General features: G+C 41.8%; 1 protein-coding gene across 1 annotated transcript in view; it reads left to right on the forward strand.

Annotated features, from left to right (window-relative positions):
* The window catches only part of myo10 (myosin X), a gene marked incomplete at its 5' end in the record, with an annotated part of 96,231 nt that overhangs the window by 21,543 nt on the left and 59,257 nt on the right, over positions 1–15,431 (forward strand). Inside the window, one exon of the mRNA XM_080542730.1 lies at positions 6,071–6,169. Coding sequence (XP_080398856.1) covers positions 6,071–6,169 — 99 coding nt within the window. The remainder of the gene's footprint in view (positions 1–6,070; positions 6,170–15,431) is intronic.

Consider the following 15,431-nt stretch of genomic DNA (forward strand, 5'->3'; position numbering starts at 1 on the left):
GTACTGTAGTTATATGCTCTTGTAAATCTATGGGTTTTGTAACCATAGTAAATATCACACTTTCACTTGCAAAGTAGGAGGGTGTGTGTGTGTGTGGGGGGGGGGGGCACACATCAAGTCTGGTCACCCTAGGGCACCCTAGGGGGTTAATCCGGGCCTGCACAGTACCTTATCACAAGATGTCATCTCTTTTGAGGATTCCTCTGATACATTTCTCTGATATGTTCATCTTTTTTGCTTCTCCTAACTGGAACTGCTGAAAATACGTCTGGTAGCTGTAAAGCGGTCTTGGTGGGGGTAGGTGGACCAAGTCTTTGAAACATGTAATTAGCTATTTTTATGTCGCTCTGGGCCATGGTCTATCTCCATCTGCACCGCCACATAAGTAATCATAAGTGTGTGTGTGCGTATGTGCGTGTGTGTGTGTGTGTGTGTGTGTGTGCGTGCGTGCGTGTGTGTGTGTGTGTGTGTGTGTGTGTGTGTGTGCGTATGTGCGTGTGTGTGTGTGTGTGTGTGCGTGCGTGCGTGCGTGCATGCGTGCGCGTGCGTGCGTGTGTGTGTGTGTGCGCGTGTGTGTGTGCGTGGTATTTCCCACACATCCCAAAGAGTCAATACAGAATGGCAATAAGTTCCCATAGTACTTGGTCTTGACCTAGTGTGTCCAATCATTCAAATCCAAACACCCTTTGTCAGGGAACTCACATTGATTGGTGCTCAACACAGGCTGTGCGAGTTGATTGGTCCGAGCCACATGCTGGCGGAGGTTCAAGGTTCAAGGTTTGCACTAGTATGCAGACGTCCTCCTGCTTGGCTTTTCCCCAGACAGTCTGTCCCCATAAACACTACCGCAGGCTTTGTCTGTTTTGTGCGTTTCCAATGGCGATCCTAGATTGTACTATTTACACAGCTACTCTACCCTCAAGGCACAAATACTTCAACTACTTTTGGTAGAACAAAAGTCGTCAATAATAGGCATGAAATCCACCTGAAACAGCTCTAGGTTTGGATTGGCATGAGCAAATGTGAGCATGTGTAATGTCAACCACTAGTGAAGATTTATGGCACAGAGAACTCACACAATCCGTCCCTGCCTCTGATGAAGCGGAGGGCCCTCAGACAAATTAGTAGTCTGGCGAAAACACATTTAAAAGGAAAATCCAAAAGTAAAGCCTTGGAATTCCTGAAAATGACTATAATTTAGTTACTATAAAGTAAAAGCAACACATCCCTCCATGTAGGGATCCAATCGAATTCAAGCCCAAGCCCAATGGTAATCGCTCAAAATTAAATGCACATTTCTGTTGTTTACTTTTTACCTTTTTACTTTACCTTTTTACCAATCCATATAGCAAATCTAATGCCCTTCAAATTATAGCCAAACAGCAATCGCTCAAGCAATCTGAACCAGCATCTTTCATTTTGTTCACTTTCAACCTGATCCTCCTGTAGAACAAAGCCGTTCCTACTGAATGTTAATTATTAATCCATTGAGTCCATCCACCTGTACTTATCTTTTGTAGCAGGCGAAACACACGGCTGCAACACCTGATGTCATTTGTTCTATTAACTTTAATTGCTAGTCACAGTATCAATTACTAAACAATTGGTGGGAGGAAGCACAATTCTACAATAATGTGTGTGAAAAATAAACTGAGAGCAAGCCATGTCCCTTGTTGGTCATCTCCCCAAAATGTATTAGGGTTAGGCTAACCCTAACCCTAACCCTAACCCTGTTTGCCATGTCAAAGAACAGAAGAAAAGAGGCTCCTTTTTACGCGAATAAAGTCATGTTATGATTCTCATCCTTTTTTGAAGCAATACTATTACACAAATACAAGCTGCTTACCTTCATGTAAATGTCTGCAAACGACAAATGTCTATGTAAAGCCAAAGTCAAATTCTCAAATAAAGGTAAGATGTCTTAAACTAAGACTAAGACTTAGATATGTAACCTAGTACTAACTAGTATGTTGGAATATAATGTATCCTTTTGGAGTAGTAATCAATCACAAAATACTAATTGATCTAGAAATAATGAAAAGTGGCATACCATATCTGATATATTGATGTTAACTTGGAGTGATGAAGGCATCACTATCTTTCATTCCCCATTCTGAACAACAACATGTATTTTAGTATCCTCAAAATGCCTAACCCTCAAAACCCTAACCCTAAAATGTATATAACCTCTATTCTACTCATCTTCACTGTCTTCTGTTCTGTGTAAACTGTAGTTGTGGTGTCTCCTCGTCTCCCCGTCTCCCCTGGCCAAATGTTTGAGTGAAAGGACATGATTAGGATGTGTGGCTTGTACAAACATGCAGGAGTTAATCGGTTCCACATGGTTAACCACGAGGAACGTGTTCTTTTTCTGCCGAGGAACCTTTGACCACTGATATTATAGCAGGAGGGTTGGGATACGGTGGTATAACCATCCTGATATGACTGATTCTAGGGTCGTGCCCTTTTACTTTTTTGCAGCCCCCATAGCAGGCTCAAAATCTTCCACAGTGTCCACTGATCATGTCTTGTGTGTTGCATATGTAATTTTCGTAATTTGATAAATATTTGCAGTGTAATGGCAAAATAACAGTATGGATGGTGTGACAGGAATTATACCGGTGTAAGCTTGTACACTGTATGACACCAGTGAAGCCTTCCACAGGCCCGACACTAGAAGACTGCACTACAGACCACACAGACACACACTACTATGACACTACCACACTGCCAGTTGTATGAAAATTCAGCAGTAGCAGCACACAAACACTATCACATAGCCACCAGTTGTGTCGAGTCACTGTGTTAGCAGCACACAGACTCTCCCATTGATTCAGTGCAGTTGGACTGAGGAATAGCCACGTTTTGTCCACAAGACTCTGTTTGTTAGAGGAGAGGAAATGCAAGCTCCCAGCTAGACAGCTGTTCATTCCTAACCCAGACAGTGATACCGCACTCCCAGCTCCTCGGAAGCACGAATCCCATCATCCCAGCATCTCGTGAAGCGAATGTTAGCCACACATTATGTATGCTTGAGAAAAAGGTTACAATTTGCATTTCTCAACTGTCAACAAACTGTCAACTTCTATGACGTCTTGCCGCAAGGCCTTGTGGGACCTGCAGTTAGACACTACAACAGAAATGAAACTTATTTTTAACTCTCTTAACTATCAATCAATTATGAATGAATGAATGAATGAATGAATGGACTTTATTGTCATTGCTACAGTACAGGTACCAAACAACGAAATGTAGGTAACATATTAATCAATCTCTTTTAACTGTCAATCAATCATGTAACATATGAATCAATCATGTAACCTAAACCTATAAATCAATCATGTAACCTATAAATCATGTATGTAACATATAAAGTTACGACAGTATTGCTGTTATGTTTACAATAGGCAAAATGCAATTATTATTTGTAAGGTGATGCTTTTCTAAAGGTCTAAGATCAAGCCCTGAAATAGCTATTAGGTAAGATCAGTGTGATCATTTTATAAAAATAGGAATATTGGCGTAATGTTTTTTGTATTGTATAGGAGCATTAACATGACGTGAGTTTAGAATTATAAGGTTCTATCTCCGTTTTGGGTAGTTCAGAGATATTGAGCGTCAAAGTTTTTACATTCCATTATGTTGTGTGAGATGGAACCTTTGTATTTTATGAATTACTAACTCAAAAATGTCAACATTTTAAAAATAACACCACACAGGCATTAATAAACACCTAATGGATCAGATTATGTAAAAAACTCAATTTTTACCAAAAATGGAGATAGAACCTTATAATTCTAACGTCACGATGACCAGGTTCGGGCTGGTGGTACATTGTATGGCATGCTAGCTAGCCAGACTATGACAGGACTGAAAGAGACATCATTGTGGGGTATAAGCCCTGCCGCAATAGCTGGCCTCTGATTGGCCGATTGGCCGAGACAAGGCTCCTCAGTGGGGTTTCCAGTGCTTTTTCAGCATCCTTCCCATTCCAGTCACTCCCCGCACTCTGCACAGAGAACCCTCCTCTGTGTCCCAATGGCCTCATTCTGCCTCACCGTGACCTACTGTAGTATGTAGGCAGTTTTAACGTGGGTACAGATACGGCTGGCTGAGATGGGACATACAGTTTTGAAATGCAATTTTATTGATCTGACCCAGTTTTATGACATCTCTTGGCAGCTGTTGATGTCTCCAAGATGCAACATGTCAAATCTTACCTTGCTGTGTCATAACAACTCTGTGAACAGTAAGCCTGTAATAACTTGCTTTCTAGCCAGTTGGATCACTTGGCTAACACTATTAAAGTTTGTTGCTGTTTCTGTGAGGGAAATTTGGCAAGCTAGTGAGATAATTTCAGTTATTCAACATAGGATTCTACAGTTGAGAGCAAAACTGAGTCTCAGTTTAAGACAGTTTGGTCTCATCTCCTGCTGTTGTATCTGTACATGGGTTTATGATATGATGACAGCTGCTGGTGAAACCGGGAACAAGTCGCCAAGCGACGGACCGTTCAGACATTTATTCCCGAAAAATGTAAATAAAAGTGTGAATGAGATGGGTAAAGGAAACAGACAGATTACTCAGGTCTTACTTAGTTCCTTTATCAATTTCCTCTGTGGGTCATATTTATCTCTCCCTCGTTCTTTGAATGTGTGTGTGTGTGTGTGTGTGTGTGTGTGTGTGTGTGTGTGTGCGACGACTGCCAATGGCCCCTGGCCTGAGCTAGATTACTCTTCCTGCTACGACTATCGATTGTAAGTCGCTTTGCAATAAGGCGTCTGCTAAATGCCAAAAATGTAAATGTAAATGTAAATGTGTCTTTCTTTCTCTCTCTTCTGTTCTCAGTAAGGTGCCTCTGAAGACAGGCTGAGTCAGTCAAGACATAGGTCATATGTGTCAAATGTCAATCATTTTCTTGCTTCAGAGGGGGGCCTCCTGGCCTTATCCAATCCATTACTCGAAAATCCTGTATGTTTTTCACATTAGCATTAACCTGTCACGCTAATGAACGTACGCACATGTGGCTATGCATTTAAGAGGCTTCATCGTAGGCCCTCTGGTTATTTGCCTTGGTAGCAATTCATGAAGGAGAGCATTTTGGAGAGGTTTTTGAGATTGTGTACCAGAAGCTACTCTCTTCAGGGGATGTTGGGATCTGCAAGAGCAGGGCCAAAGCCAAACAAGAAAAAGAGAACAAAGTATATTGCGATATGGTGAGACTTGCTGACTGATGGCAAAGACTAAAGGGGAACTCTTCGACTGAGAATCAAACTAAAGGGAGTGGATTGCTCTTGGCAGAAGTTATTAGTTCTAGTCTAGGATCAGTTTTCCTCAACTCAAACCTATCTTAACCATAAGGTAGTAAGTAAATAGCTATAGCAACCACAGATCAGCTTGTGGGGGTTATACATTCTTCAACATCTAGTAGCCCATATCACAGTGAAATAAACTGGCACGGTTCCCACTCAGGGAAAACACTTGACCTGATTTGTCTAAGTAAATATCCAGCTGTAAAATATGGAAATATTGCAGAATCCAAGTATATTCTGAAGAGAGGCTCAACCACTATTGTTCAGTCACCAAAGACCCTCATAAACATCCATGTTTACAACTCTCCTGAGTGTACTAAAACCATGCCCACAGGTATAAACCCCTGTAATTTGACACCTCACGTTTTCCCCTTTTCTGGACAGCTGTGACCCTATTGGCTGAAGAAAGGTCATCGCCATAGCAATGCCATACAGAGGTCAATTCAGCTGTGTCAAAAGATGGAGGTTTTATAAATGAGTGTATCATGTACTGCAAAGGGTTCACAAGTTCAAGCTGAACCTAGCTTTTTAAATACTCCATTTGATCACGAAGACTTCCTCAATGAAACCTCAAAAAGTTATTTCTCAGGGGATTAAAAAGAGACCATTAGTCTTGACCATTTACTTTCTGGTGCAGTTCACTGTTGTTGTTTTCTGTGTATTTGTTTTGATATTTTCTTTGATGATGTGGTGTAGTTTCACAAGATTTATTATACTCATTTCAGATAAAGTAAACGTGTGTTTTTGTCTTTCCGCAGGGAGCTCGTGTGTGGTTACGCGAGAATGAACAGTACCTCCCCAGCACCGTGTCCTCTTGCTCCGGAGGTGTTGTGGTTTTCGCCACAGACTATGGACAGGTAAGAACTATCAATGACTTCCTTTTTAAAAGACGTGAATATTCCCCTCTAGTGAGTTACTACTGTAGCTGTTCAATTGTAGAGCCAGTGTAGTGAAGAGACGTGACCGGGCAGAGTGACTGACGCGTTGGCGTAGAGGTGGTGGGGCCAGTTGGCCAGCAGAGGTGGAGGAGAGGAGTGCACAGGCTGAAGTTTGGAGGGTGACCATTGCCTGCAGGTAGGCAGGGGCTGTCGTTTTTGCTGCCCGGTAGGCAAGCACCAGGGTCTTGAATCTGATGCGAGCTGCTATCGGGACTCGGGAGCCAGTGAAGGGTGCGAAGGAGGGGGGTAACATGAGAGAATTTGGGGAGGTTAAATACCAGACGGGCAGCAGCATTCTGAATGAGCTGCAGAGGTCTGATGGCGGAGGCGGGGAGCCTAGCCAGGAGTACGTTGCAGTAGTCAAGGCGGGAGATAAACAGTGACTGGGTCAAGAATTGCACTGCTTCCTTCTGGTGAGGAATGGACGTATCCTTCTGCTCTTGTAAAGTAAGAATCTGCAGGAGCGTGCTGTCGCTGCAGTGTTCTCCGCCCAGGATAGGCGGTTGTCCAGGATCACTCCAAGGTTCTTGGCTGCTGTCTGGGAGGGGGTCACATTAGGGTGACTAATCTAATACACACTGTGATGGAGAAGTCTTGAAGAGGGCAGGCTTTCCCTGGGAGGAAGAGTAGCTCAGTCTTGTTAAGGTTGAGCTTGAGATGGTGGGCTGACATCCATGTAGAGATGTCAGAAAGACACGCAGAGACATGTGTTGCCACATGTAGGTCAGAGGGGGGACAGGAAGACAGGAAGAGTTGAGTGTCATCTGCGTACCTGTGGTAAGAGAACCCATGTGAGGAGATTACAGAGCCAAGACACTTGGTATAGAGTGAGAAGAGCGGGAAAAGGATGTTAAGCCAGAGACTGAGTGTAGTGCAGAGGGTCTGGAAGGGGTGTTAGCAGCGTTGGTGGGAGAAGGAGAAAAGGTGCTGCTAATGTCATCGACCTTTTTTCGAAGTAGGTGACAACGTAATCGGCAGACAGGGAGGAAGAAGGACGGGGAGGAGTTGGGTTGAGGAGTGTGGAGAAGGTGGAGAACAGTTTCCTCGGATTAGAGACAGAAGAATGCATTTTGGAATAATAGTAGGACACTTTAGCAGTTGATGCAGAGAAGGCGTAGTTGCGGAGGAGAGAGAGATAAATATGTTTGCTTCAATGTTTGTTTCAACCTACTCCCTGCCTTGAAGGCAATCTTAGATGAAGGTTAGCACACCCTGCATGTACTCTGGTAATGGTTGGCAGATTTTATACAAATTTACGTTTTACATTTACATTTTTGGCATTTAGCAGGCACCTTTATCCAAAGCGACATACAACAAATACATTTGACTGAAGTAAGGAAATCATCTATCCACCAGTCATAGCAGGAAGAATACATAATTTAATTTTTAATTTAATTAATTTAATTGTTTACCATTTAGCAGACGCTTTTATCCAAAGCGACTTACAATTACGAATTACAGGGACATTCCCCCTGGAGTAACTGAGGGCTAAGTGCCTTACCCAAGGGCACACTAGTAGTGGTGTGGCTTCAGGCGGGATTTGAACTCACAACCTTCCGATCCCAAGTCCAACTCACTATCCACTAGACCACCACTACATCTATGCTCAGGTCAGGTCAGGGGAAAGAGAGGAAGGGTTGAGTGTCATCTGCATAGCAGCGGTAGAAGAAACCATGTGAGTAAATTACAGAGCCAAGAGATTTGGTATAGAGCGAGAACAGTAAGTAAAGGAGAGAGCCCTGGGGGACCCCAGTGGTGAGGGCTCGTGCAGAGGAAAGTGACCCTCCCTCGTGCTGGAAAACATTCCCACAGCGTGATGCAGCCACCACCATGTTTCACCGTATAGGAATGGTATTAGTCAGGTGATGAGCGGTGCCTGGTTTCCTCCAGACATGACACTTGGCGTTCAGGCCAAAGAGTTAAATCTTGGTTTCATCAGACCAAGAGACTCTTGAGTCCTTAAGGTGCCTTTTTGGCAAACTCCAAGCAGACAGTCGTCGTGTGCTTTTTAGGAGTGGAGGAGTGGCAACCGTCTGGCACTATACCATAAAGGCCTGATTAGTGGAGCGCTGCAGAGACGGTCGTCCTTCTGGAAGGTTCTGCTATCTGATCACCCCCCTAACAATGTCCCCATATTGCTCAGTTTGGCCGGGTCGCCAGCTGTTGGAAGACACTTGGTGGTTCCGAACTTCTTCCATTTAAGAATGTCGGTGCTGTTTTGGTGACACACGGAGGACCAGCAGCATATTAGGCAGGTGGTCATAATGTTTCGGCTCATCAGTGTATAGACAGGTCGTGACGTTAGAATTATAAGGTTCTATCTCCATTTTTGTCAAAATTGAGTTTTTTACATAATCTGATCCATCAGGTGTTTATTAATGCCTGTGTGGTGTTATTTTTAAAATGTTGACATTTTTGAGTTAGTAATTCCATAAAAAATACAAAGGTTCCATCTCACAAAACATAATGGAATGTAAAAACTTTGACGCTCAATATCTCTGAACTACCCTAAGCGGAGATAGAACCGTATCATTCTAAACTCACGAGGTGTGTGATGTTCCAAATCATGTTCAATCAATTGAATCTACCACAGGTGGACTCCGATCAAGTCGCAGAAACATATCAAAGATGATCAACGGAAAGGATGCACATCATCAGCTCAATTTAGAGTGTTATAACAAAGGGTTAGGGTTAGGGTTATGAGGTATTGAGTGTAGATTGATGAGGAAAAAGTGACGGGGTCTGAATATTTTCCGAATGCACTGTATTTCCCAATGTTTTACACAACAGTGGATGAGTTGTTTAGTTCTCCACGCAGCATAGTGCTGGAACTGATTAAAAATCATATTAGAACTGAGCACCATTGTATTGCTTCAAGTGAAATCAACATTATCAAAGCATTTTTTTAAAAATACAGCTAATTGCCTTGCCAGACAAGCTGTGTGTTTGTTATAGTGTTCAGTCGGTTAACAGGGAAAATGTAACATTAGACATTTTGGATTAAAATCAATAATGTGATCCGAGACCTACACATTTATGAATGATAGTATACAAATGTCCGTTTTTTTCATATACAAAAAACATGGCTGGTCTCGGTTGAGTGGTCCTAGAGGTGAGGTTTCCTAAGAAAGTGTTCAAATGAAAAAAAACAAGTAATTACATCCATAAAGCTGCACTAAGGTTAGCCTATTTGATGTGCCTATATCTTTAACATCAAATAATGGCTTGATGATTAGAACTACAGAGGGGGGCAACCCGCATACTGATGTGTCATCACACATTCCCTACAGTGAGTGCAGGCTGACTCAGTACAACCATAAAACGGTGTGACCAAAAACGGTGTGTCCTAAATCTCGTTGTTTGGTACCTGTACTGTAGCAATGACAATAAAGTCCATTCATTCATTCATCTTCATTCATCCAGTACCCTTGAACCAGCTGATTTACGGCTTCCTTAACACTCATTAGGTGTTGTGTTGTATACTTAACACCCCTGTGTTGTGTTGTATACTTAAAGGACTACTTACTGCTCTACCATGAAATAAACACCCATAGGTGTTTTTGATCAATACTTTTTACAATTCAAGAGAAAGAAAGGATAGAGTGAGAGAGAGAGAGACTTAACTGAAAACGATTTAATAGCTTTGACTTACAGCAGACGTACAATCTGATTTTACACGCTACACATGAAGGAGCCGGTGTCTGAATGTCACTTTTCAACAGGAAGTCATTACTGTCAACAAGGTTCGATGATGGAGTTAGGAATACATTCTGTCAGACTTTATCACATCAAATGTCACCCAAATCCCATCTCTTATGGTTGTTGGTCGTTGAAGGCGTCACTAACAGAACACAGTTTGGGAACATAAGTGTGTGGGGAAATAAATACGTACTGAAGTTTTTTTTAATGATTAATAGTTTTTATTATTTTCAATAAACAAACAATGATCAGACATCCATCACAAGTAACAGTTGACATTGGACAATAAATTAAAAAGACAGCAAATAGACACAACAAAACATAATGGGGATGTACAGAAATGTAAAACTACAGCATTGTCTAACAGTCATACTTATAGCAGTTTACTTTTTTCTTTCCACGTTTTACATATTGGAATATTGCTATTTACATGAGCTTGGATTGGCATAAAGACGTACTGAAGTAAAAAAGCCACACTCTTGAAAACTGTGTAGCATTGGTAGTAGTTATACATAAGTTCTAGCCCCTAAATGTTCAAGAAAGCTTTGGACATAAACTCTGTTCAGTTTAAATCAAGTCAGTCCTAGAACAGACCGTGAGAGTTGTGACGCCCCCTCCTTTCCCTGACACATTTGACGGTTGGGCTTTGGATGGTACACCTCCAAGAAACATATCTCGTTCTCAGTTAATTAATTAATTAATAATAATAAAGTTATTTGCATCATTATTAATTTGCATCAGTTGCATTTGACTTTTTATCTAGGTGAAATCAGCTAGTGCAGTCACTCTTTAAATATATATACCAAGCCGGGCATTGTCAAGGAGATTTACTTACATGGTGGTGCCATGGATTACGGTTAATAGACATTCTTATCAGTTGTCACCTCCTTAAGTCAGAAACTTCTACAGACTACCTTGACTCAAATCAAGGTCACTACCATTATCCTTCTCTCCAACTAGGGCGAGAACTTGGGCAGTTTAGTTGAAACATATCTTTAATGTAAATGATAAATACCACATCCAATTGATTTCCTCTTTTATTAATTTCACAATTTAAATGGAATTCATTCCAACTCTTGTTGTAACAGAAGCACACATTTGTGTTGTTGTTGTTTTATGTGTATGTCTGTGATAAGCACTGTCAATCAGACTGGGACATTGAGGACATGTTACGGCTTCGTGTTCCTTAATATGGCTTTAATGCGGCTCGCGCTCCGGCAGTGTTTCATTGACTCATTCAATCCCTTTAAGAGCTTAATGTGTCTTACTGCTGACATACAGAGTGGTTTGCTCGGAGGCTATTGTGTAAACAGTTCTTTACAGTTTGACATAGTGTATCCTCTTTGACACACTGTAATGGTTGTTTTGTTTACACTGTGAGTGTGGTCTACTGTACATTGTACTGTTGCACTTCTCTACGCTATGCTTCTCTTCATTGATAGTTTGACACAACTAGGGATTTTAGTGGACTGTACATATTGAAGATAATAATATATCGGCTATGCAATAACATAATTATGTAGTGTAAAGAAACGTTTTTGTAGTTATTTTCTATCTGTAAACGAGCTGTACATAATGGATATTGCAATGGCATATTTACTGAGGAGGGGTTTGGTGGCACTATGTGTCCACTCCTGCCCCACAGATACAGACAGAAAGGTGAGCAACTCCTGGATCAAAGCATTGTACAGGAGCTCTGCTGTCAAAATCCATCTGCTCAAAAACCCTATATGGGGCCTCACACTAATCTCTTCAATTGGCTAGCCGCAAGGTCACAGGCAGTCGTGGGTTACTGTTGTAGAGACAGGATCCAGTTGCTCCCTTAAAGCTGGTAACGAGATGATTGGGTGATAGGTTGGGAGGGGGGGTTGGGAGGGGTGCAGGTATTAGTCCCAATCACATGGAGGATCTTATCTTATCAACAAGAAAGGGGGTGGGGGAGACATGAGATACGGTGTCCGCCAGTTCCCTGGCTGTTTGTGGTAACCGGTTAATGAGAGCGTTGACACCTGCTCACCGAAGAAGCCTGGTCGCGGAACAGATGTTGTCCTTCCTCGCAGCAGTGTGCTTGTTTATCTCATAGGCCCCCATCCCTGCCTGCATACACACACACACACACACACACACACACACACACACACACACACACACACACCCTTGCTAAACACCCCGAATCATGGTCTATATCTTAATGCAAGGCATATGTAGACCATCTGTCGATTTAGTTTGATAGGGGACAAGAACAAGCAATATGTGTGTGTGTGTGTGTGTGTGTGTGTGTGTGTGTGTGTGTGTGTGTGTGTGTGTGTGTGCGTGTGTGTGTGTGTGTGTGTGTGTGTGTTTAAATGGGCATGTGGGCTCATTGTTGCCAAGGAAACTATCAAAGAGTGTCAAAGTGCAGAAGGATAATATGGTTGTGGTCATGGAGTTTTTATTTTTGAAGTGTGTAGCAGGTCCCCCCTCTCTTGATCAGGTTTCAGTCCCTTTGTCAGAGGAGACATCTTATCTTATGAATTGAGTTGACTTCAGGACACCACAGGACACAAGTAATGGTCATTCAATGAGCACCTGGTGCTTTTGATGAGTAGGGACAAAGGGGGACTTAGCTGTGCAGTTATCTGTCTTGTTAATCAAAGAGAGTGATGATAGGAAGAGGGGCTGCATAAAGCATCCGTAAAAGCATGAAACAATATTGCCTTATTGTTTTATATGTAGTCATTTTGTATGGCATTTCAGTGGAACACTAGATGAAAGTTCAAGAGGGCAGTCAATGCAAAAGGGGGGCAGTCAATGCAAAAGATATGTGTTAGGGTTATGTTTTTCATTTCATTTCATTTATTTATTTTTGCACATGAGATTATCATACATGTCATACATTTGTATGTGTCCTATACAATTAATTAATTTCCCCATGGGCAAAAAAGGAGCAGGAAGAAGAAAAATCGTATAATTACCTGCCCCCTATTCATCATCAACAAAAATTACACTTGATGGTCGGCGCACAACCAGAATTTGCACAAAATAATGTATATATTACAAAAATGTAAGTACAGTAGACTGTAAATCGCAGCAACAGGTTTTTGCCCAATAGGCTTACTCTGTTTCTGAGATGTCAACACTTTCTTTACTCATCAAGATGAAAAGGAAATTTGTCGGCTTGCAATCCTGGTTGTCAGTGGGAGATTGACTTACGTTAGCATCTGTTGTCAGGCTTAACCCTGGTCGCCATGGCGTTGTTATGGATCTGTAGTGGATCTTCTTCGTCCCCCAGGAGATTACTTGGTCAATTAGAAGCCTAATTAGACAAATCCTACTCTAAGGCCTGATGGGCATGGTCAGCAATGCCTAACCAGGCTGAAGGATAGACCGGGCTGGGCAGGGTTAAGCACAGTAGCTATGGCTGAATACTTAAGACTAATCACAATTCCAAGGTAAACACTTACCCAAGTTGTAGCTAGTGTTAACTCAGGCTAAATGATAGTCTAACTAAACACTGGTCCAAGTGTTAGTGCTAATTCAGGCATAGGTATTCAAGGCTAGACACTTGATTTGATTTGATTTGATTTTTATTTATTTGTTCAAGGGGGACACAGTACATTAATGAACACTTAAATGGAATGCGCACATATCATCAGTGTAAATGTACCCAATTATAGCCATAGGCTAATTTCCGTTGGAGGTCCCCCTGCCAGAAGTAACAGGGCTACATTTCCGAGGCTGTGTTCGGAATCTTGCCATTATTCAAGGTTAGGTATACTAATTGATGGTGATATATTAAAAGCTACTCTAACATAAATGTTCAGGCACTTGTCTAATTATCATTTTTTCATCATTTTTGCAAAACACTGTTCCAGCCTAAATGCTTTGGACATCCAAATTCACTATGCGGTGTCTGTCTTGGCTAAACGTTGCCGTAGCAGGAGACCTTTTACAGTCAGTGCATCAGATGAAATCCCCCACAATCCCCTTCTATTACCAAATGGTGCTCTTCATACGAATGGTTCACATCAAAGGCATTGGAACAGGCCGAAGCTGTCGAAGACGGTGTTACCTGATGTGATCATTGACGTATCACACCCCGAGGAAGGCTCTTGAGCCAAAACGTCGGTGCTGAATAAATGTCACAGCAATGAGAGAAAAGTGTGAGACTTTAAATCTGATTCAACTTACAACCATCGTTGCTAGCCCAAAAGTCTGACCCCACCCGTTGCCCTCTGACAAGTTTCATTCGCACAATATTTATTAAACAAATGTTAGTGGGTATAATAATGGAACAATACAAGGCATGCCACTGTTTCAAATCAACACCACAGAAGACCATACATTGTGTGTTTACATTTTGTTAACCGCCCACTTAAGTGCTCACCCAAGATGTCGGATTGTTGACTGTAAACAGAGCCAGACCGAGCACAGACCGTTGGGTGTGACATGTTGAGATGTTCAAGACAGAAACTGTCACTCACAGCCATCCAACAGTACCCCTCTGATATAGTCCTCTGATATGGTTCAAGAGACATTCAACCACCAGACTATACATAGCATTCAGTAAAGTATTAGTCTTAATTAGTCTACTAACTGTACCACAATGTTCATCACCCCTCTGGGAATATAACAAAATCCAGTAACAATGATATGATTACGAATACACCATCATCCAGATAGTAACAATGATATGATTACGAATACACCATCATCCAGATAGTAACAATGATATGATTATGAATACACCATCATCCAGATAGTAACAATGATAGGATTATGAATACACCATCATCCAGATAGTAACAATGATATGATTACGAATACACCATCATCCAGATAGTAACAATGATAGGATTATGAATACACCATCATACAGATAGCCATAGAAGAATATACGTAGAGTAACTTACTTACATAATTCCACTGTGCTCATATTTCATGTATGATAAATACAGTATGACCTCAAATCTACATCCGTTCATGGAAAATACAACAAAATACAATGAGAAACAAGAATGTGAAGGGGCATGAAACAACGCTGTTTTTCTGTCCTTGTATAGTGAATAGCATGTATTTACCTTTTACACTAAACTGTCGTTTTTTTAACATTAACCTTTTTCTGCTACTGTACTTCACTTACTATCATATGATGAATGGAGCAGCACACAGTTCTAGGATGTGACGTTAGACTCTGAGGCATTTCTAATGCAGCAATGTCAGAAATGGGCCTTGTTGAATACTGGGGCTTCTGAGAGTAGAGGAAACACATAGAGAGGGTCACATGTGATTGACTCCTTTAACAGTGGCTAGCTTTCATCAAGGCTGCTATTGAAAATGTCACCATGGGTCCCGGGGTTACAGGGGTCGGTGACAGGACACCAAGCCGTCTGCTGCTTCACAGACCCTGACTCAAAAGTGTGTGTGTGTCTGTGTGTTTGTACGCACGCACATACGCATGCACGCAAGTACGTAGACACAAACCCACCCACGCACGCACCCA

Source organism: Nansenia antarctica (genome assembly GCF_963989245.1).
Source record: "Nansenia antarctica genome assembly, chromosome: 12".
Lineage (NCBI taxonomy): Eukaryota > Metazoa > Chordata > Actinopteri > Argentiniformes > Microstomatidae > Nansenia > Nansenia antarctica.